This window comes from Rhinatrema bivittatum, chromosome 4 (assembly GCF_901001135.1).
Source record: "Rhinatrema bivittatum chromosome 4, aRhiBiv1.1, whole genome shotgun sequence".
Classification (NCBI taxonomy): Eukaryota; Metazoa; Chordata; class Amphibia; order Gymnophiona; family Rhinatrematidae; genus Rhinatrema; species Rhinatrema bivittatum.
This window is the reverse complement of record NC_042618.1, coordinates 358,443,094-358,465,002: the sequence shown is the minus strand read 5'-3', so window position 1 is coordinate 358,465,002 and position 21,909 is coordinate 358,443,094. Positions and strand designations below refer to the sequence as shown.

The 21,909-nt window shown below is 42.2% G+C and overlaps 1 protein-coding gene across 2 annotated transcripts in view; it reads right to left on the bottom strand.

Moving 5' to 3' along the window:
• The window catches only part of IARS (isoleucyl-tRNA synthetase), a 600,554-nt gene that overhangs the window by 332,308 nt on the left and 246,337 nt on the right, over window positions 1–21,909 (bottom strand). For both annotated transcript variants that reach the window (XM_029600767.1, XM_029600766.1), the window contains exon 18: window positions 21,017–21,100. In XM_029600767.1, the coding sequence (XP_029456627.1) occupies window positions 21,017–21,100 (84 nt within the window). The remainder of the gene's footprint in view (window positions 1–21,016; window positions 21,101–21,909) is intronic.

Sequence of the window (21,909 nt, the reverse complement as noted above, 5' to 3'; positions counted from 1 at the left end):
TCCCTGCAGCGAAGGAAGAAGAAGTTTTTGGTGAGAGCGGGTGCGTCTGTGCGCGTGAATGAGTGCCTGGGTGAGAGCGGGTGCGTCTGTGCGCGTGGATGAGTGCCTGGGTGAGAGCGGGTGCGTCTGTGCGCGTGGATGAGTGCCTGGGTGAGAGCGGGTGCGTCTGTGCGCGTGGATGAGTGCCTGGGTGAGAGCGGGTGCGTCTGTGCGCGTGGATGAGTGCCTGGGTGAGAGCGGGTGCGTCTGTGCGCGTGAATGAGTGCCTGGGTGAGAGCGGGTGCGTCTGTGTGCGTGAATGAGTGCCTGGGTGAGAGCGGGTGCGTCTGTGTGCGTGAATGAGTGCCTGGGTGAGAGCGGGTGCGTCTGTGTGCGTGGATGAGTGCCTGGGTGAGAGCGGGTGCGTCTGTGTGCGTCTGTGTGCGTGGATGAGTGCCTGGGTGAGAGCGGGTGCGTCTGTGTGCGTGGATGAGTGCCTGGGTGAGAGCGGGTGCGTCTGTGCGTGGATGAGTGCCTGGGTGAGAGCGGGTGCGACTGTGTGCGTGAATGAGTGCCTGGGTGAGAGCGGGTGCGTCTGTGTGTGAATGAGTGCCTGGCTGAAAGCTGGTGTGAATGGGTGCCTGGGTGAGAGGTAGTGTGTGTGGGTGTGAATGGGTGCCTGGGTGAGAGGTGGTGTGTGTGGGTGTGAATGGGTGCCTGGGTGAGAGCTGGTGTGAATGGGTGCCTGGGTGAGAGCTGGTGTGTCTGGGTGTGAATGGGTGCCTGGTTGAGAACTGATGTGTCTGTGTGTGAATGGGTGCCTGGTTGAGAACTGAAGTGTCTGTGTGTGAATGGGTGCCTGAGTGAGAGCTGGTGTGAATGGAAGCCTGGGTGAGAACTGGTGTGAATGGGTGCCTGGGTGAGAGCTGGGGTGTCTGTGTGTGAATGAGTGCCTGGGTGAGAGCTGGTGTGAATGGGAGCCTGGGTGAGAGCTGGTGTGTCTGGGTGTGAATGGGTGCCTGGTTGAGAACTGATGTGTCTGTGTGTGAATGGGTGCCTGGTTGAGAACTGAAGTGTCTGTGTGTGAATGGGTGCCTGAGTGAGAGCTGGTGTGAATGGAAGCCTGGGTGAGAACTGGTGTGAATGGGTGCCTGGGTGAGAGCTGGGGTGTCTGTGTGTGAATGAGAGCCTGGGTGAGAGCTGGTGTGAATGGGTGCTTGGGTGAGAGGTGGTGTGTGTGGGTGTGAATGGGTGCTTGGGTGAGAGCTGGTGTGTGTGGGTGTGAATGGGTGCTTGGGTGAGAGCTGGTGTGTGTGGGTGTGAATGGAAGCCTGGGTGAGAGCTGGTGTGGGTGTGAGAGCATTTGTGTGTGATTGAGAGCTTGTATATAAGAGACCATGAGTGTGATTGAGAGAGAGACTGGTCAGGGAGGTGAGAGAGACCGAGACTGTTCGTGGGGTCTAATTGGAGTTATGTGTGTGAGTGACTGGTTGTGGGCGCTAAGGAAGAGGACAGGACAGAGCTTCAGCAGCCCTTGCTGCTTCCTGTGAGTGCTATTGGCCTGGAAGGGAAAGAAGTAGGAGAGTTGCTGGAGAGGGTAAGAAAAGGTGGCTTTTTAAATTTATTTTTCTTGATTGCCATTTTAATTATTGGGTATTATGCGATGTCTGCTGTTTTGAAATATTTTATTGATATTTGGACATGTTTTAATAATTTTTATGAGTTTTTAATTGTTGGATATTCTGTTCAGCAGCTGTTTTGTAACATTTTTAGTAAAGCTTTACAATTATTTCTGTGTGGGGCGCTATAGCAGCTTGGCTTATTCTGTTTTCCCAATAGGAAATGTATTAGTGTTTAGGGCCTGGTTTAATAGTTGTGTTTCTTAGATAGGGTTGTTACTGGTTGAGTGTGTTCCATAATACAGGTGTATCTTTGTGCGGGTTAGTTTGTGTGCATTATTGCAGATCCTGGGACTATGTTAGGTGCTATATTTCTCTTTCCATTTCTCTAGGTTTGCACTGCATGCAGAGTGGCTTTTTTGGTTTTCCATTCCAGTTTCTGTCTCCATATTTATAATGTGTGGTCTTTCTGTACTTGGTGAAGGTCAGTTCTGGGTGTGTGACAGAGGTGAGATATTTTACTAGCATGTAGGCTTTTGTATCAATCTTATTTGTTGTGTTTTCTCAATAGGATATGCATTAGTGGTAAATTACTGTCTTTTCATAAGAAGGGCTATTGTGCCTGGTAGTAAAGGGAGTTTGTTTTGCTTTTACTGAGATGTCATCAGAACCAGAATATCTTTTTTTGTATGGCGAGTTGTACAGGGTAATGCCCTAGATCTGCTCTGCACTCATTGCGGGGGGTTGAGGGGATTCCTGTGGATGCAGAGTGCATGTTTACATTTAGCCCCGTGACGGTCACATGCTCAGTGTGTCACGCATGTGAGAACCATCTGTCAGGTGTGTCCCGGCCAAAAAAAGGTTGAGAACCACTGCTTTAGAATAAAATAAAATCCCTCTGACAAAAAGAGAAAAAAGTATTTTTGGATTATGTAACACTTTGCAGCATAAAAACTACTGCATTATGCTTTCTGCACATTTTTTAATTGTTTAAAACTAGCATGACTACATAAAAGGAAATACGGTAATTCAGGAAGAGAAGCAGAGATTATTAAAATGTTCATGCTGCCTTCTCAGTGATCTGAAACTTTCTATGTGGCCTTTTCATAAAAACAGGGCACATCTGTTGTATAGGATAATTCAGGTGCAAGAGTAAGAAAGTAATTTTTAAAAGGCCAGCTATTGAGATCTTTGCAGTCTGAATTTATAAATTAGGTAAGTGTTGAAATTTTTGAAGCAGTGTTATTTGATAAATTAGAAGACTACTGTTTGTTCAATCACCTCAGCTATTTTCTCCCAAACATAGGAAATAATGGGAGCATATGGGTGCAAATCTATTTCTGCCTCAACCAGAAGTAAATATATGCATGCTTGAAGGCTTCTGGAGGCAAATAACATGCAGATATGTATTTAGGTGAATCAGTGTTGTTAGGTATATCTGTATATAAAATGGACAGTTTTAATAAAATATCCATAGCAACTCTTCCTCCACACTCCAAATGTTTTTCAAGTTGAAATTAATATTCTTTTTTGTCTAATAGCTCCATAATGTCTGCTTTTACAACCCTTGTCCTGGTTTACTACTGATCAGCCTCAAAAGGCCAAAAAGAATTTGGATGAATCAAGCCCTAAATGAATACTAAAATTAAGTCTGTGGGAAAGAGAGGCACTACTGTTTGGCTCTGGTACATCTTGTTCAGGAATTCCATAACTCTAATACATCAAATCCTCAAGTGGTATAATTCTAAGGACAAGCCAGCTCCATCTCCATACTTTCTTTCATAAGCAGGGGTCAAGTCATCTGGGACTGCAAGCCACCCGCATACTTGCTTTCATAACCAGAGTTGTCATATGGAACTCTACTAAGCATATTAACTTCAACATAATCACAGCCAACAAAAACTAGTGAAGGCAAGTGATTCTTTCTGATGGAAGTGTAGTTGTATTTTGCATTCACTGGCATGCTGTTCTCAACAAGCTATTTTAGATGTTGTGAATGAAGGTACTGTATGAACCTTTAACTTGAATAGTCTTAGTGTAGCTTGGTATAGCTTCATTTTCTAATCTGTCTTCTGGCAGCAAGACAGCAAACCTTGGAAACCCCTGGGTCATAGGCCAGGGCTAAAGTACTTATGTATATGATGGAAGGCACAGGACTGACCCAAGGAAGGTGCAGAACTAGAGCAAAATCAGTTTGTGTAGGCATCCCAGCACAATCCTCCTCCACCCCAATCCCTAGTGAGCCTCTCCCTAACTCCTGCATTCTCTTCTACCCCCATCCCACCACACTCATGCAATCCTCTTCCTCCTTCCTCCCCACTGGCAGGTAAAAAGCAGCTTTTTCACCTCCTCCTCTGACAGCAATGATCTTACTTAAGGGAGGTTGGAGACAGGGCAGTAGTTTAGGTCGAAGTTAGGTAGCAGGGTGTGGCATTTAGGAGCTTGGTTATGGTTTGTAACAGTTCTCTAGGTGAGTTTTCCAATTGACTGATTACACTAGTATAGTAGTCTTTTTGCTTTTGTGAAGGCATTGCGATATGTTGTCCAATAATGTCTGCATTCAGTTCTGTCTGCCTGGGATTTTGTTTTCCACCTGTTCTTTTTAGGGTCTTTTAAGACACCTGTGTGAACCAAGGAGTGGGATTGGGATTCTTGATGGTTCACTATATTTTGTACCCTGCCACTCTATCCCATTGGTTATCCTGCCGATTAAACAAGGATAGATCGGTATCAGAGAGAGTTTTTATTGATCATATAATGGAATGCAATGCCTGACTCGGGCAAAGATTCATCCATCAACATGGGCTGCTGTAAGGGCTGTGTCAATGATAAAATTAATAGATTAATAAAATAAACAGTAATAAATACATTAAAAATCATAAAAAAATAAAACACAAAAATATGTATTAAGCATGTGTGTGTACAGCTTATATATATAAATAAAAGTACACATACATATGCTTAATACATACAGCTTAAAAAACATATGTATGACCAGACATATATTCACAGTTTATATATAAAATATTTATTTAACGAGTTTTATATAACGTCATTCGGAATCGTCAAAATAACGCCATAATGGTTTACAAAATACAATGTTACAGGGATAAGGGGGTTAAACAGGGTTTCTAAAGGTACAAACTGTGATTAAGCATAGAGAGTATCATATGCAAGGTTATAGTTCAGTTTTATGTTTCAGTTCTTATTTATAAAACACAGTTGTGATGAATTTCATTTATTCTTAAGGATGGATTGGAGGGTGATGTTGTTGTGTTGTTCATTGGGTGAATCGGTATGCTTTGCTGAATAACCACGTTTTTAGATCCTTCTTGAAGGTTTTTAGGTTTGCTTGAGTTCTGAGTTCAGTCGGTAGGGAGTTCCAGAGTTTTGGGCTACCAAGGGAGATTGCTCTTTTTTGGATTGAGGTGAGTTGATTAGAATGCGTTGGTGGTGTTTTTAGGAGTCCCTTATTTGCCCTTCTAAGGTTTCTGCTTGTGGTATGCAGTTGTACAGAGGGGCTTAGCCAATTTTCTTGTTTTTCATATATAATTTTATGTAGGATGGATAGGACTTTGTATTCAATCCTGTATCTTATTGGTAGCCAGTGAAGTGAAATAAGTGTTGGAGTGACATGGTCGTGCTTTTTTGATCCGGTGAGGATTCTTGCAGCTGCGTTCTGCAGGATCTGGAGTGGGCGAATGGTGTTTACTGCAACTCTTCTTTTCAACTTACCTCTAATCTATGTTGGAGAAAATTAGTAATTGAAGGACTGATCTGAAGTCATTGTTGGAAAAAAAAAGGTTTTAGATTATGGAGTGTAAGTAGCTTATGATATCAGTCTTTGATTTTTGTTGAGATATGGTTTTTGAAGGAAAGTTCTCTGTCAATTATTACTCCGAGGTTGCGGGCATAATTGATTGGAGATATGACCGTATTTTGGTTCATGAGGTTGAATGGTGGTATTTGAGAAGAGTTGCTCTGTCTAATAATATTAATTCAGTCTTGTCGAAGTTGAGGATGAGTTTTAGGTTGGCTAGTATTTCCTTTATACTATACTGTTTAGGTAAGTGGCTGTTAATTTGTATGTTTCTTCTAGCGATTTTTTTTATTGGGATTAATATTTGAATATCATCAGCATAGATGAAGTGTGTCAGACTCAGATTTGATAGGAAGTGGCATAATGGGAGCAGATAGATGTTAAAGAGCGTCTCTGATAGAGCGGATTCTTGGGGAACTCCAGTGTTTAGGTTGATTTTCTTTGAGAGGGAATCATTAAGTAGCTCTTGGTAAGATCTTTGTGATAGGTACGAGGAGAACCATTGGAGGGTTGTTTTATTAGCTCCAATTTCAGATAGACGGTCAATCAAGATAGAGTGGTTTACTGTATCAAAGGCTGCTGATAGGTCGAGTAGGATTAGAAGGTAACTTTGGCTTTTTTCGAAACCTTTGAGTACGAAGTCGTTCATTGCAAGTAGTAGGGTCTCAGTGTTCAGTTTCTTTCTGAAGCCAAATTGAGCAGGTAGGAGGATGTTGTTTTCATCTAGATGGTCAGTGAGCCGAGTGTGGACAACTTTCTCAATGATTTTGGCAATGAATGGGAGGTTTGATATGGGTCGGTAGTTCAGTGGGTTTTCTGGATCTAGATTATTCTTTTTTAGAATGGGTTTGATGATTGCCATTGTTCCAAACTGCCTATGAAACTGATGGCAAGTCAAGCTGAAGTTTAGTCAATAGTTCTCTCTCAGGAAATTAAGGCACAGCTTCAATTTTCTATTGGGATCATATATGCTGTTGATTTGTGCATAAATATAATTCAAAAAAGTAAGAACATAAGAATATGCCATACTGGGTCAGACCAAGGGTCCATCAAGCCCAGCATCCTGTTTCCAACAGTGGCCAATCCAGGCCATAAGATCCTGGCAAGTACCCAAAAACTAAGTCATTACAAATATCCAAGCAAAACTTGTAGCATCTTACCCAAACTGGCGCAATAGGTGTTTACATTATAGAATTCGCACATTCAAAAACTATAGTATTGGGGCCAGAGATAATTAGAAACCCTTGCTTATTAATTTATAGTTTCTTATTAATAATAAAGGTGTAGTGCTAGAGTGCTCTTATCAAACATCCAAAAACTAATAAATAACTGAAATGTGTGACTGCAATTCTAGATTGGATACATGCAAGATACTATAAGTAATTATAAACACATTATTTAAGAATAAAGCTCTTTATATTATTCGTAACGCAGCATTCACACTGCAATAGTTGAGAACTAAGTACAATTCAAAGCACAACATAGAGTGGAGGTATCCATTTAAGTTAAAACAGCCAAGTGCACCGTTATTGCTGAATAATGCGTTACATGTGTTCATAATTACTTATAGTATCTTGCTGGTTTTTAATAAGCACTTGTATCCAATCTAGAAATGCGATCACACATTTAGTATTAGTGCATTTCAGTTACTTCACTACACCTTTATTATTAACAAACTATAAACAACAAGCAAGGGTTTCAAATTATCTCTGGCACCAATACTATGGTTTTTGAATGTGCGAATTCTATAATGTAAACACCTATCGTGCCGATTCAGGTAAGACGCTATAAGTTTTACTTGGATATTTGTACTGTATAAATTACTTTTTTGAATTATATTTATGCAGTAATCAACAGCATATATAATCCCAATAGAACAGAACTGAAGCTGTGCCTTAATTTCCTGAGAGAGAGCTATTGACTATAACTACAGCTTGACTGCCATCAGTTTCATAGGCAGTTTGGAACAATATAGGTAATTTTAATTTTTAATTTATATTTATTTTTATATGTAAATTATGTGTGAATGTGTGTGTCTGGTCATACATACATATTTTATGCTGTATGTATTAAGCATATATGTGTGTACTACTTTTGTATATTTTTTTTGTTTCTTATATATGATTTTAATGTATTTATTACTGTTTATTGCTGTTTATTTTATTAATCTATTAATTTTATCATTGGCACAGCCCCTGAAGCTGAACATGTTGATGGGCGAAACGCGGCCCGAGTTGGGCATTGCATTACATTATATGATCAATAAAAATTCTCTGATATCTATCTATCCTCATTTCATCCGCATTCCTGCTATATTGGATAGGATTCCGTGCTGTTTTTTGGGACCATTGATTGTCCTTCCACCAAGTCTCTAATATGCCTATTACATAACAGTTTATTACATCTATTATGTTTATATAACTTCATCCAGTGCCATTCATCATTTTTTAAGACTGGTATGTGCATATAAACCTATAAATGAACTTTTTATTCTTTTTCATAACCTTACAATAAGTCAGGAAACTTGGAATCAGCTTTATCTACATCCTGTCAGGATATTAAGGGGTAGATTTTTAAAAAAAGCGCGTTCGCATACTTTTGTTTGCGCACCAGGCGCAAACAAAAGTACGCTGGATTTTATAAGATACACGCGTAGCCGCGCGTATCTTCTAAAATCCTGGATCGGCACGCACAAGGCTGCCGATTTTGGGCAGCCGGCGCGCGCCGAGCCGCGCAGCCTGTCCTTCCGCGCAGCCTGTCCCTCCGAGGCCGCTCCGAAATCAGAGCGGCCTCGGAGGGAACTTTCTTTCGCCCTCCCCTCACCTTCCCCTCCCTTCCCTTACCTAACCCACCCCCCCGGCCCTATCTAAACCCCCCCCCCCCCCAACACCTTTATCCATGGATTTACGCCTCCCGGAGGGAGATGTAAATCCACGCGCGCCAGCAGGCTGCTGGCGCGCCGAGACTCGACCCGGGGGCGGTTCCGGAGGGTGCGGCCAGGCCCCCGAAACGCCCCGGGCCGAAACCATGCCCCAGTCCCGCCCCCGAAACACCGCGCCCCGACACACCCCCTTCGAAAAACCCCGGGATCTACGCGCGTCCCGGGGCTCTGCGCGTGCCAGCGGCCTATGGAAAATAGGCGCGCCGGCTTGCAAGGCCCTGCTCACGTAAATCCGGGCGGATTTACGCGAGCAGGGCTTTTAAAATCCGCCCGTAAATTCCCCTTTTTAACGGTATTCTTTGTGAATACCCTGTTCCAAAACATGTGCTCATGAGAAACTATCAGCCTTCCCTTATCTAGTTTAAAAGCTACTCTATCTGCTTTTTAATTGTTAGCACCAATAGCCAGTTTCCATTTTGGTTAAGATGAAGCTCATCCCACCAAAATAAGTTTCCCAGGTCCTAATGAATCTGAAGCTTTCCTCCCTGCATTCATGCATTGAGACTCCAGAGCTCAGCTTGCTTCTGGGGTCCTGCACTTGGAACTGGTATCATTTCTAAGAATGCTGTGCTGCAGGTTGTCTATTGTAGTTTTCTACAGCAGCCTAAATTTAGCCTTCCAAACCTCCCTTCGTCATTGGTACCTACATGGACCATGATGGCCAGCTCCTCCTTAGCACTCTTTAAAATCCTATCTATGCAGTGCGTGAGGTCCACTACCTTCGCACCTGACAGGCATGTTACCAAGCAATCCTCACATCCACCAGCAACTAAGCTAGTTACATTCATCATGATCTAATCACCAACAGCAATCTTACCCCTACAGTTCTAGATATACAACTTTGGAGATGCATCCCCTATTTAAGAATATATCTACTGGAGAGCAGGTCCCAGGGACAATCATTTCTTGCCATGGACAAGATGCTCTTTCCTGGTAACCTCGTGCCTTCAAAGTAGTACAGGAAAGAGTAAAATACACAAGCCACCAAGTCATACAAACTCAAAGTGGCTTGGGACTTTAGCATCAGCAGCCAGTTTCCATTTTGGTTAAGGAGACCTTGGGAGTAAAGTGGGTCTTACAGGCCCTCCAGTATTTGGTAGGCTGCAAATTCACACTGGTGATAAACTACCAATCCCTTGTGTAAATCACCCAAAATAAGGAGACAATCGGCAAGCTAATGCAATTTTTTTTAGTCTTCCAACCCTTCATCTTCAGAGTGTAATACAGGGCCAGTAAAGATAATAGGAATGTTGACTTTCTTTCCCAAGGGGTCTTAATGCAGGCAGGTGCTCAAATCAGGAAGGCTGAGCTAAGCGGGAGGGTATGTAAAGGGGGTATATGCTTTAAACACCCAGAATATCTTAAAAGGCCAGCCAGAGAGGGAACGCAGCTCACAAAGCACTCCCCTTGGGAGGATAATAAAAATAATAACCAGACCCACGGAGGAACAGGAAGGCCCAGGATGGGGGAGAAAGCACTAGACAGTAAGCAAAGACTTTGTATGTCTGAATACTTTAAATTTGTAAGGAAGAAACTGCTGAGATAAGCACGCTGGTACCGCTTTTCTTTCTGTAAATAAATATTTTGTGTGTGAGAAAGGCTAGAATCAAGATTGCATCTTCTAACTTTTGGCACCTTCGCTGAAGCCAATGGCCACTCCTCACTATTAGAACACAATTATTTATTGTTCAGGAAAAAGATTAAGGCTGTTTAGTGGGCTAGATATTGGATGGATCTCTATGCATTTTATAGTTTATGTTATATAGTGTTTCGTTTTTGTTTTTTATTTATGTTTTAGTATTTTGTAAGAGTATGCTTTTGCTTGTTTTAATTATGAACATATACTTGGAATCAGTTCTAAACATTTTATGGATATTACTGAATATGGGGATATAAATTAAATAAATATGTTGTAATTGTCTAATATTTTAGTAGCGTGTTTCAAGTTTAAACAATACATAATTTCTATAACAAGATATTTAAGCAATGTAACTTTATTGCTTTACCTGAAACAGATATTCTCTAAAGACAGCGGTTCACCAATCACACAAATGAGTCATGTGACTGATCTCAGCACTTAATAGACAGAACACACAAGCACGTTGGAAAAGTAAGTTTTTCACTACTCATGTGCTATAGTTCCTGTGCTGTAGTGGTTTCAGAGTTTCCCTTTGTTCTATTATTTAGCTTTGACTGGGGGAGGAAAGTCCTAAAAGGAGATGGATTGGTGTAACTGGTGTACTGCTGTCTTCACAGAATATATGTTACAGGTAAGTAACTTTACTTTCTTGGAAAACAAACGGTTCACCTAAGTCACACAAGTGGACTTCCTAGCTAAGGGACATCTTAAAAAAAAAAAAAAAACCCAAAAGAAATGCCAACAAAGTAATCAATATTTAGGGAAAATCCTGTCTATTTTATTTTATTCTTTTTAAAGCTGGAAAACCATGCAAAAATATAGTATATGAGGAAAACATGCAAAGGCATCATTTTGGGAATGCTTTCCAACAGAGATTTGTTGAAAAGTATAGTAGGTGTCACAGTCAGGCAGGCTGGGATCACGGATTACCCCTACAGGAGCAAGGCCAGACAATCTTCTGTCTGTACCAGCCACCACTCCCATAGGTTGAACCCTTGGGTCTGGTAGCTGGCAGGACTTAGCTAGAACTGGACAAGCTGGCTCTAGAAGCAGGGCTAGAGCTGGAACAAGCCACAGACTGGGAGCTGGAATATGGGCTGGAACCAAGGAGCTGGCTAGGATAGGAGGCAGGATCAGTACTGAAGGCAGGCAGCAGCTGGATACAGGCCAGGCTGGAGACATGGGCTGTAATCAAGGACCAGTCTAGGCCTGGGTTGGAGACAGGGACTGGACAAGACTGGAACAATAAGTAGGCCCAAATAGAGTACAAGTCAGGGCTAAACGAACCTAGAAGGCCCAAAAGACCATTGAGCAAGGCAGGGGAGGCCTGGAAGGCCACAAGGCAAGGCAGGATAAGAAAGCTAAGATAGCCAGGTCAAGGAGCCAAAGTGACTCAAAGAGGCAAGGAGTGCTTGAAGAAGCTGGGCTAAATAGGTCTGGGACTGTTTAACAAGCAGGATATTAAGAATAATAAAATGAAATGAGGCAGCTACAGCAACTGTCAGCGAGGCTCCCTGATGACCTCTGCTGGCGGGGGTGCCGCATAGCAGACAGGATCGTGACAATAGGATTTATTTAGACATTTTATATACCATCGTTCCATGTATAGATCACAATGGTTTACAAAGTAACATTCATAATTATTACTTAAACAAAAAGATTGGTTATTTAACTCTTTTCTATACCGACATTCATGAACAGTATCACATCACATCGGTTTACAAGGAACAAGGGGGTTATAACTTTAACAGTTATAGTGGTGGTTACAGTGGTGGTATTCATTGGCAGGCATCATCAAGTCAGGTTTTCTAGTACCTATTAAAAATGATCTATTACATAAGGCAGAGATTATGGATTATTGAAATGAATTGATAGTTTTCATGTCTTAGTGAGCTGTTTTGAGAATCTTGATTCTCTCATTTACTTACATTACATACTTTTCTAGCCCTCTCCTTCTGATTAGCCACTGGTGAAATTTCCTTTATTTTTTAAATGGATTCTGTCATTGGATATAGGAATCTGGACTTCTTAATAACTAGGCTTTATTTCTAGAACATTAGAACTTCATAAGAACAGACAGCTGCTTATTCCAACCATCTCCAGCATGAAATGTGGCTCTGCGCTGGCAACTGCTGCTCTTGGAATGATAGTGAGCACTCTAATCCAAAAAAAACCCCCAAACTCATTGTCCATTAGTCTACTCTTCTCACAAGACATGGTGGGTAAAAAGAACGTACAGTTTACTCTAAATTCTCTAACCCCACCTTCTGCTGAATGTGTGAAAGAGTCATACTAAAATCCCTCACCTTCTCTTTTACTACTACACTGAGGCATGGATTTGTTTGGAAAGCATTTCCAAAGTCAAGCTACTACAAGCTTTTCCCACTTTTAATTTTTTCATTTAATTTTCCCCAAGTGGATTATAGGGGGCCTTTCCTCACACCTATTTGAATTTATCTAATTCATATTTATTATGGAGATCCTGGAAACCCAACTGGCTATAAGGTCCATGGACAGGTTTGGGAATATTATTTGCAGGCAACATATCAAGCTGCATTTGCATCAGTTACTTTCTGTAGCTTTGATAGCATTTCAACTTCAGACTGGCAGCCCTGGTGCTGCCTTGAAGGAAGGTGGTCTCATGATTACAGAGCATCAACCTGGTGCTTCAAAGAAGTGAAGAGATTTGGAGAGTGATTCTTGGATGGGGATGAGAATTTGGACATCATCTGCGTATAAGAAAAATTTTAGGCCCAGGTCAGAGAGAAGGTGGCAGAGTGGCAATAGATAAATATTAAAGAGCGTAGAAGAGAGGGAGGATCCTTGTGGAACGCCTTGGGTGAGGGGAATATGGGTGGATTTAGCGTTATCAATCTTTGCCAGGTACTCCCTATGGTGGATACAGGAGGAGAACCAAAGGAAGGCTGTGTCAGAAATACCTCTCTCTGCTAAGCGGGTAGTGAGGATTTCATGGCTGACAGTATCAAAAGCTGCTGCTATGTCTAGGAGTGCGAGGAGATATGATTGACCATGATCCATGCCCTTGAGGATCGTGTCAGTGATTGCAAGTAGGAGAGATTCTGTGTTGCGAGATTTACGAAAGCTGAATTGTGATGGATGTAGGATGTTATGGTCTTCCAAGAAATCGGAAAGCTGTGAGTTGACTACCCTTTCCATGATTTTAGATATGAAGGGCAGGTTGGAAATGGGATAGTAGTTAGCTGGGTTGGTGGGATCGAGGGTGGGTTTTTTGAGGAGGGGTTTGACAATTGCAAGTTTGAGGGGATCTGGGACTTTCTCAAGCGAGAGGGAGCTGTTGATTATGTCGGCTATAGGTTTAGCAATGGCTGAGGGGATGGAGAGGAGAGCTTTGGTGGGGATGGTGTCAGAGATATGTGTGGCAGGCTTCATCTTTTTTAAGATGGATTCTATTTCCTTTGGCTGTAGTGAGGTCGAGGGACCCAAGGTAGACATTATTGTCATTAGGGAGAGGAGCAACTGGGGAGGGCTTATTGGGGAAACGTAGACATATGTTATTTTATTTTTGAAGTATGTTGCGAGTTCTTCGCATTTATTACTGACATTTTCCTCGGTGAACAGGGAAGGGGTAGAGTTTGTGAGCTCAGCCACATATGAGAAAAGGACGTTCGCATTGAATTGATAGTTGTGGATTTTTGATGAGTAGAAATCTCGTTTGGCTAGTAGGGTGGCTTGTATGTAGGCATGCAATGTTTGTTTGTAGGCTGCTAGGTGTTTAGGGGATGGATGTTTACGCCATGTATGTTCTTTCAGTCTCAGGTCCTTTTTTACTTTCTTTAGTTCTGAGGTGTACCAGGGATTATTTATGGTTTGGGTGTGAGTTATATCTGTGGACAATGGGGCAAATTTCGTCGGCTATTGTGGATGTAATGTTATTCCAAGATAGGAGAGCAGAGTCAGGGTTGGTCAGGTCGAGATTATTAGCTACTTTGTCAAAGGCTAAGGAGAGGTCTTCTGATGAACAAGGTTTACAAAAAGAGATTGTCTTGCTATGGGTGGGGGAGGCCGATGTGGGAATATTAGTTGAGAGGAGGACGTTTATGAGGAAGTGGTCAGACCATGGGACTGGGGTGGCCAATGGGGAATTGGGTGTTTGTATGTTGGTGTTGACAAAGATGAGGTCAAGAGTATGACCTGCCTTATAGGTTGGTGTAGAGATGAGTTGCCTAAAACCTTGGGCGAGAAGGGTGTTAAGTAAGATCTCACAAGAGGGGTTGGGGGGGGGGGGGGAGGGAGGGCATCAACATGGATGTTAAAATCTCCTAGTATTACTGCCGGAATGTTTGCATTGATATTTTCGGTTATGTATTCGATGATGGGGGATGGGTCATGTTCAATTTGGCCTGGGGGGGCATAGATGAGGCAGATCTGTATTATCTTAGACCAATTTCTAATTTATGTGGAGAGGGGATGTTTTGGAATTTTAGGTTGAGGTGTTTTTTTGCGGCAAGGAATAAACCTCCACCTCTTTTTTTGAGTCTTGGGAGGGAGAAGATGTCATAGGATTGTTGAGAGAGCTAGTTAATGAAGACATGGTCCGTGTTCTTGAGCCAGGACTCCGTGATAGCACATATATCGGGATTGGATTCAATGAGCAGGTCATGGAGGATGGGAGGTGTTTTTTTAAGTATAGACTGGGCGTTGAAAAGGGAAATGGCTAGTGTGGTGAGACCTAGAAATTGTGTGAGGGGTGAGATCATGATGGGTAGTAGGGATTTTTGAGGGTTGGGGGAGTGGAGGTGGAGGGGGGTGGGGTTTCTTTGGGTAGGGCTGTGTAAACGGGAGAAAGGAAAGCGGTACATATATGCAGTTACAATAGAAACAGGAAGGGAGAGATGGGAAGAGAAGTTGCTAATTCAGTTGATGGGTGACACTGCCGGAGAGGTGTTAGTAGATGCCGTTGGCAGTTCTTTCAGGCGGTCGTGCATGTGGTCTTGTGCCAGTGGTGAAGTGGCGGCAGCTTCGGATGTAGGCAAGGCAAGGCTGACCGTCAAAGTGGCCCGGGGCCCCGGTGAGTCAAGCGCCGGACGCGCACAGGCCGAGACGGAGCACAATCCCAAGGCAGAGAGGCCTGAAAGGCTGAGACAAAGCATGAAGAAGGCAGACAAAGTAGTGTGTGAGAGTCGGTGAAAGTTTTGGGATGATAGTTCTGAGGCACAGAAAGGGGCACACAAAGGGGTGCACTAAGGGGCAGGCCCCTTAGGTCACGCTCCTTTGGGCATGCGACGCAGGCAGGTGACGCCTGCTTTTAAGCAAGAGAGCTGGCTCTTTTTGATGGCGTCAGGTCCTTGCTGATGAGGTAGAAGGGTGGGCGGGCTCACGCTGCCGACTGGTGCGCTGCGGAATTCGGACGGCAGGCCGGAGAGCCATAGTCAGGCCCAGAGCACCCCGACCCCGATGGGTCCGTGCCGAAGAGCACGAGTGCGGCGGCAGGAAGCAGGCAGCGCGTCGAAAGAGGGCTCACCGTGGGCAACGCCTGCTTTTAAGCAGGAGAGCTGGCTCTTTTTTATGGCGCCGGGTCCTTGCTGATGAGGTAGGAGGGTGGGCGGGCTCACGCGGCCGGCTGGTGCACTGCGGAATTCGGATGGCAGGCCAGAGAGCCGATCTCAGGTCCAGAGCACCCCGAACCTGGTGGGTCAATGCCGAAGAGCACGGGTGCGGCGATGGGAAGCAGGCAGCGCGGTGAAATGGTCACATAGTTGGTATCTTTTGTGTTGAAACCAGACTGGACTTCGAAATTATTTTCCTATCGCAGGGAGATATCTTTTGGACATAAACTTCAGTTCTCACCCCCCCCAACATAAGGAACACAAAATAAGAGAACATTTCTTTCAATGTGTCATAGAATATTTAAACATTTACAATACATACATTTTCTATAAGCTGGAACAATTACAATTTTCCTTAACACTAGAGTCTCTCCTAATATGGTAGTGGGGGAATACTTCCATCTCTTGCTTATTTTTATTGGTCAGGTGGTAATTGTCTTAATTTAGATGAGTTTATTCTCAATTAAATAAACATGCTAACATATTGAAGTTCTACTTATGCTTTTATAAAAAATTTTAGTTTGTATTCTTTGCTCCTCTCTTCCTCCCTGTTTTGTGGACTAGACTAAATATTTATGATAACATTTTATCTGAATAATTAGACGAATATAATTTTGTATTTCTTACATGCATGCTTCAAATTTCTTTTTTCAAAGTATTCTTGAAATGTGTCTCTTGTAAACATAAAGGGCTGGCTCAGTGGCAGTTCTACAAGCTGCCATGCAGAAGGACCCCAAGTTGACTATGGTACAGAATCATAGTCATCTCAAAAGTGACATCTAATTGCCCTATTTAGGGCCCATGATTGCTGTCACTGCAATGACTAGACTAGGTATGTTGGCAGGGTTGACATAAATAAGAGAAAAGTTCCCAGATAATTGTAAATGAAAGCTCATGGCACCAGAATCCCAGCTGTGGTTCCAACTGGTCAGACGACCCAAAGGAGAAGGAACAAACAGCTGGAGCAAAATAATTTTAGAAATTTTATTCCATGTAATTTCTGAGGCAATACCATATGAAATGAACACATTTTCACTTTATAAAAATGAGTCCTCGTTATTATACTCTGGAGCAGAGTGTAAATAGTAAGATCCTATAACATGTAGCAAGGAGATTATGGGGTAGAGTTTATAAACTTACACGCGCGCGAACAAAAGTACGCTGGATTTTATAAGATATGCGCATAGCCGCACGTATCTTATTCCACTGCAAAGCTATCAGGAGTGATTAGAAATATTGGTAACCTTGCAATTCCTGTCCACTTGCCCAGTATTCAACAGTTCCCTAGATTTTTCACATGCTGGCAGGCTGTGCAAGATTTAACTTAAAAAAAAAAAAACAAAAAAAACCCTTCTCAATAACTGGAGAATACAGTATTGTAGTACTCCTTGTGAATAAATAGTGATGACATTTTTTCATTTAAGGTGAATCGCTTCTATAACAGCACCAAGGACCTCTTATTTCAGCCCTCAAACTAAACCAGCGTATTTGAAATGCTATATCAACCCCACAATCTGAGAAGTCTAACATGCAATAAAACTGGTGTATGACTTTAAAGCATGAAAACCAACAGAAGCCAACGATTTTTGATTGCCTTTAAATTTCATTAATTTTTATATAAATTATTCACTGCAGTGTTTTTGTTATGCTCTATTTAATGTACTTTATCATTTTCACATCTATGTCTATAAATAACTATTGTGCAGAATCCCAGTAAAATCCAAAAACTGGGAATGCAATCACTAGTCCCTCAGTACGCCAAATCCTGCAAATAGATCTGGACTATGGCATTCACCATAAATCAGTGTCCACGATGTAGCAACTTTCTCCTTGCTAACTTAAAATAATAATAGATGTTTGCAGAGGATTTGGTAGCAATATTTACACTTTTATACTATTATAAAAATATCTTTTAGTTGTAGCCTATAATCCACATAGGATCAATCAGCAGGAACCGCAAGTCAGCAATAAAAAAATGCAATTAAAGACAACTACTGATCCTCTCTCTGATAGATTGCTTTTTCCACTGAAAAATAACCCTTAATTGCCCTGATACAGACTGCAGATTTGTCTTCCTTTATCAGTTTATTCACTTCATGCTGGCTTAAATATTCTATTAATACTGCAATTTTCTTCCCTCTGCATTCAATTTATCCCTCTGCCACCTCATGCCATAAAAATTAATTACCAAATGCAAATGGCGCATTTTCCACATTGCATTGCTAGGATACTGCTATACATGCTGGGAGCTGAGTCCTCAATGATGCAATCAGAGGTTCAGCTGTAGGAGCTAATGCCCTTGTAATGAAAAATTAAAACTGTAAAATAGATTCAGACACTCATTTGGCAGTGACCTGAGTAACGAGGAGTGTGTTTACTTAGAAAGAAGCTTGGGTCAGCTAAAGCAGGATTAGTTTGCATGATTATGTGCAATTTAGTTAGAGCAATACATAAGACAATATAAGCTTAGGGAAAACAAACTAATATTTCAAATGATTTTCTACTATTCTATAGTTTCACGGTTTTCCTGTTCTTATTTAAATGTATCTTTTAATCAATCCTTCTACATTTTATTGACCAAAAAAAAAAATCAAAAAAATGTCTTTCACATTGAGAAACATTGCCTTTTTCCATATGACTAATGATTATACCTAAGCACATCTTGTTGGACATAAGCCATTGAAAAAGTAATGCAGACCTTGATGCAATATATGATGGTCACAAATATTGATTATATATTTATTCAACTGTACAGCTTGTAAGTAAAATTCTCTTGTAGTAATTTATTTATATAGCATTTATATAGCTCCCTAATACAGGGTATCTTACAGCAATATTTGCAGGTACACTGCTAATACAAAATAATTATGCAATCCTTGAAAAAGTTGGGTGGATGGCTTAACAACATAGCTACCAGATCTCTTCACTCTCCTTGAGGGGTGGATGTAATGGTCAGGGCTTTAAAAGGAGTGGTGGATATGAATATCAGAAGGAAAAAAAAACAGGCAGCAATTCCCTTTCAAATTAGGTCAGGAAACAATGGAAGAAGGAACAAGCAGTGTTTAAAATGGACACTAGTCTGGTTGGGAGAAAATGTATAGAATGATGAATAAAGCTGTGGCTAGTATTTCCACTATCACTAGAGATGGTGTCCATGTTAATTCTGTAGAAAGAATTTTAGATCTGGGGTCGGGGTATCCCAAGGTGAGATGGAATGTGGCATGCCTATGTTATGGGAAGCCAAGTTCAAAAAACATGAGTTCTGAGATCTCATTTGAAGGTAGGCAATTGTATGGGACAATTTATTCCACAGAAGGCCGGGTGATAGATGCATTAAAACGAGACGCAGACTAATGCATACATTGACCTATGAGTAGAGCACAATCAGCACCAGAAATAGTGACAGATCAGAGAGAGGGGAAGGGAGAGAAGAAGAGAGCAAGGTCATGTGAACATGTCAATGTGAGAAGGATCCTGAATTAGCACTACAATGTAACTATTAGACAGAGGGACTAACTGATACTGGCGCGCAATGGGCACATGTACGCACGAATGCCGGTTCGCATCAACGGACTCTGCCATTTTATAACATTCATGTGTGTATGCACATATGGTATAAAATATTGCCATGCGCATGTGCGCACAGGTGCCACCTATCGCGCAAAATGGAGGGATTTTAGTAGACACGTGCCAATGCAATTACCAGTTTCCCCAGGTAGTTCCTAGTTCACCTAGGTAAGGGATAGGACTTTCTAACCCCCCTAGTTTAGTAGCCTCCCTTTTACCCTGTTAGCACCAACCTTTATAGTCTAGTCAGCGGGATTTTATTACTTACACACCATCCATAGCAGTAGTAAAGATATACTGGCAGGGGACCCTGGAGCACACTTGTGAACATAAATACTTATACTCGCATTTCATGTTAAAGTCCCAGAATGCACATGTCCAGCCCAAGTCCCTTTTTTGCAACTTACTGGGAGATACAAGCATACACTAGTGGCTTTTAAAATCCACTTGGTGGCCGCCAGCCAGTTTTGGTACATGCCTTGCTTTTAAAATTCACCGCTAAGTGAGATATGGAGATACACCCACATACAAAAATCATAAATTATTTCTTTAACGTGAAAAAGTGCACTAGTCTCAGATAAAATACTCAAACACATAGGGGCGGATTTTAAACCCCCTGCTCGCGTAAATCAGGCCGGATTTACGCGAGCAGGGCCCTCCCGCGCCGGCGCACCTATTTTGCATAGGCCGCCGGCGCGCGCAGAGCCCCGGGACTCGCGTAAGTCCCGGGGTTTCTGAAAAGGGGCGTGTCGGGGGCGTCGCCGAGTGACGCCGCGTTTGGGGGGCACGGCGTTTGGGGGCGGGCCTGGGGGCATGGTGCCGGCCCGGGGGCATTCCGGGGCATGGCCGCGCCCTCCGGAACAGCCCCCGGGTCGGGTCTCGGCGCGCTAGCAGCCCGCTGGCGCGCACGGATTTACGTCTGCCTCCAGCAGGCGTAAATCCATGGATAAAGGTGGGGGGGGGGGGTGGGTTAGGTAGGGGAAGGGAGGGGAAGGTATGGGGAGGGCGAAGAAAGTTCCCTCCGAGGCCGCTCCGATTTCGGAGCGGCCTCGGAGGGAACGGAGGCAGGCTGCGCGGCTCGGCGCGCGCAGGCTGCCCAAAATCGGCAGCCTTGCACGCGCCGATCCTGGATTTTATAAGATACGCGCGGCTACACGCGTATCTTATAAAATCCAGCGTACTTTTGTTTGCGCCTGGTGCGCAAACAAAAGTACGCGAACAAGCAATTTTTTAAAATCTACCCGATAGTGCAGTAGTTTTGTATGTGGTTTGAGGCTTCTTGCCACAGTGACAACTAAGCCATATTGCATGCATTAAAGCATTAGTGGCATGAACACATGACAGGAGAAATACCTAAAAAACAATACTGTAGCAATGATGGCTAGCTGCCCACATATTTACAATTATCATTTGTGTGCCAGCAAAGCAGTGGTAGTTCAAATACCAACATTTCAGACTGTTTTTACCACAAAAGGCGAGATTATGTAACAGACTGCTCTTTAAATTATTATTTTTTTTAAAGTGCAACAGATTTAATTTAAAAAAATTAAATACTGCAGTAGCAAGGTTACAAAACATAACATGGACTTTTAGTTTCAGAAAAACTGCAGAGAAAAAAATTGATTTTGTGCTTGAACTACTGCAAACAGTTTGGTTCAATTGCTGTTTATAAATCATTGGTACTAGATCAGAATGTTTCACTAAATGCTACAAGGTTCTAAAATTTACTGTATTTACAATACACAGTGCTAAATAAAGCAAACATACACAGTGATGCCATAAATTCCAAGGCCTACACTGTGAGAATTTGACTTCAGTATTGTAGCAGAGAAAGCTTACTATTAAAATGATCATAAAATGTACCTTAATGCATCAGCACCATAGTTGTTTACTATTTGTACTGGATCTGGATAGTTCTTCTTGCGTTTACTCATTTTTTGGCCATCACTGCATAAAAATACATAAAGAGAGACATGATCAATGTACATAATGTTCATTTTATTTCTATCTGACCGTAAGAATGATCTTGAACTGAGAGCTCCTATACAAATCCATTTTGGGGGGCAGGCTGCACAACAGCTGAATATGGAATTGACTACCTATCACCACAAATTTACAAGATGTAATAAATTGAAATGCATGCAAAAGCATTACAGTAACTGTTGGTTAGCTCAAGTATTTTGTAATAGTGCTGCACAGTATTCTATCAATCAGTAGAATTGGCTTTGATTCCCAACTCAAGATGGTGCTCTCCTCTGGCCTACAGGGGCATGAATGCTTCAAAAGCAACATTTATAGCTACCAGGAGTCTGCTATGTTAGACACTTATCTTAGAGTGCCACCTGATGACCAACTCAAGAGAAACATTGAAGTAATAATGAAGTAAGGTTCTCACATTTGCCTTGACAGACATCTGTCAAAAATGTCAAAATTGAAGGGAACAGACAAAATAAGTAAAAGTAAAACTTCCATTAGAAAAAATATGATGACTTTGAATGCTTTACTAGGGAAGTATAAAAGGAGAATAAGCTCTTTGGAACCGTAACTACAAAGTTTGACATTAAAGTTTACACAAGACTTCTACCAATTTGCAGTTCCAGTGGCACATTTCACTAATCCTCTTTCATATTCCAAGTCTGAGACACTAATTAGTGTCCAGCGAAAGAATGGAGTTTTAAGCCACTGCACTGACTACAACACAAATCCCAGCAGTGCCAAGTAGTGTTTCTGTACTATTATTTTAATTTACAAATTCT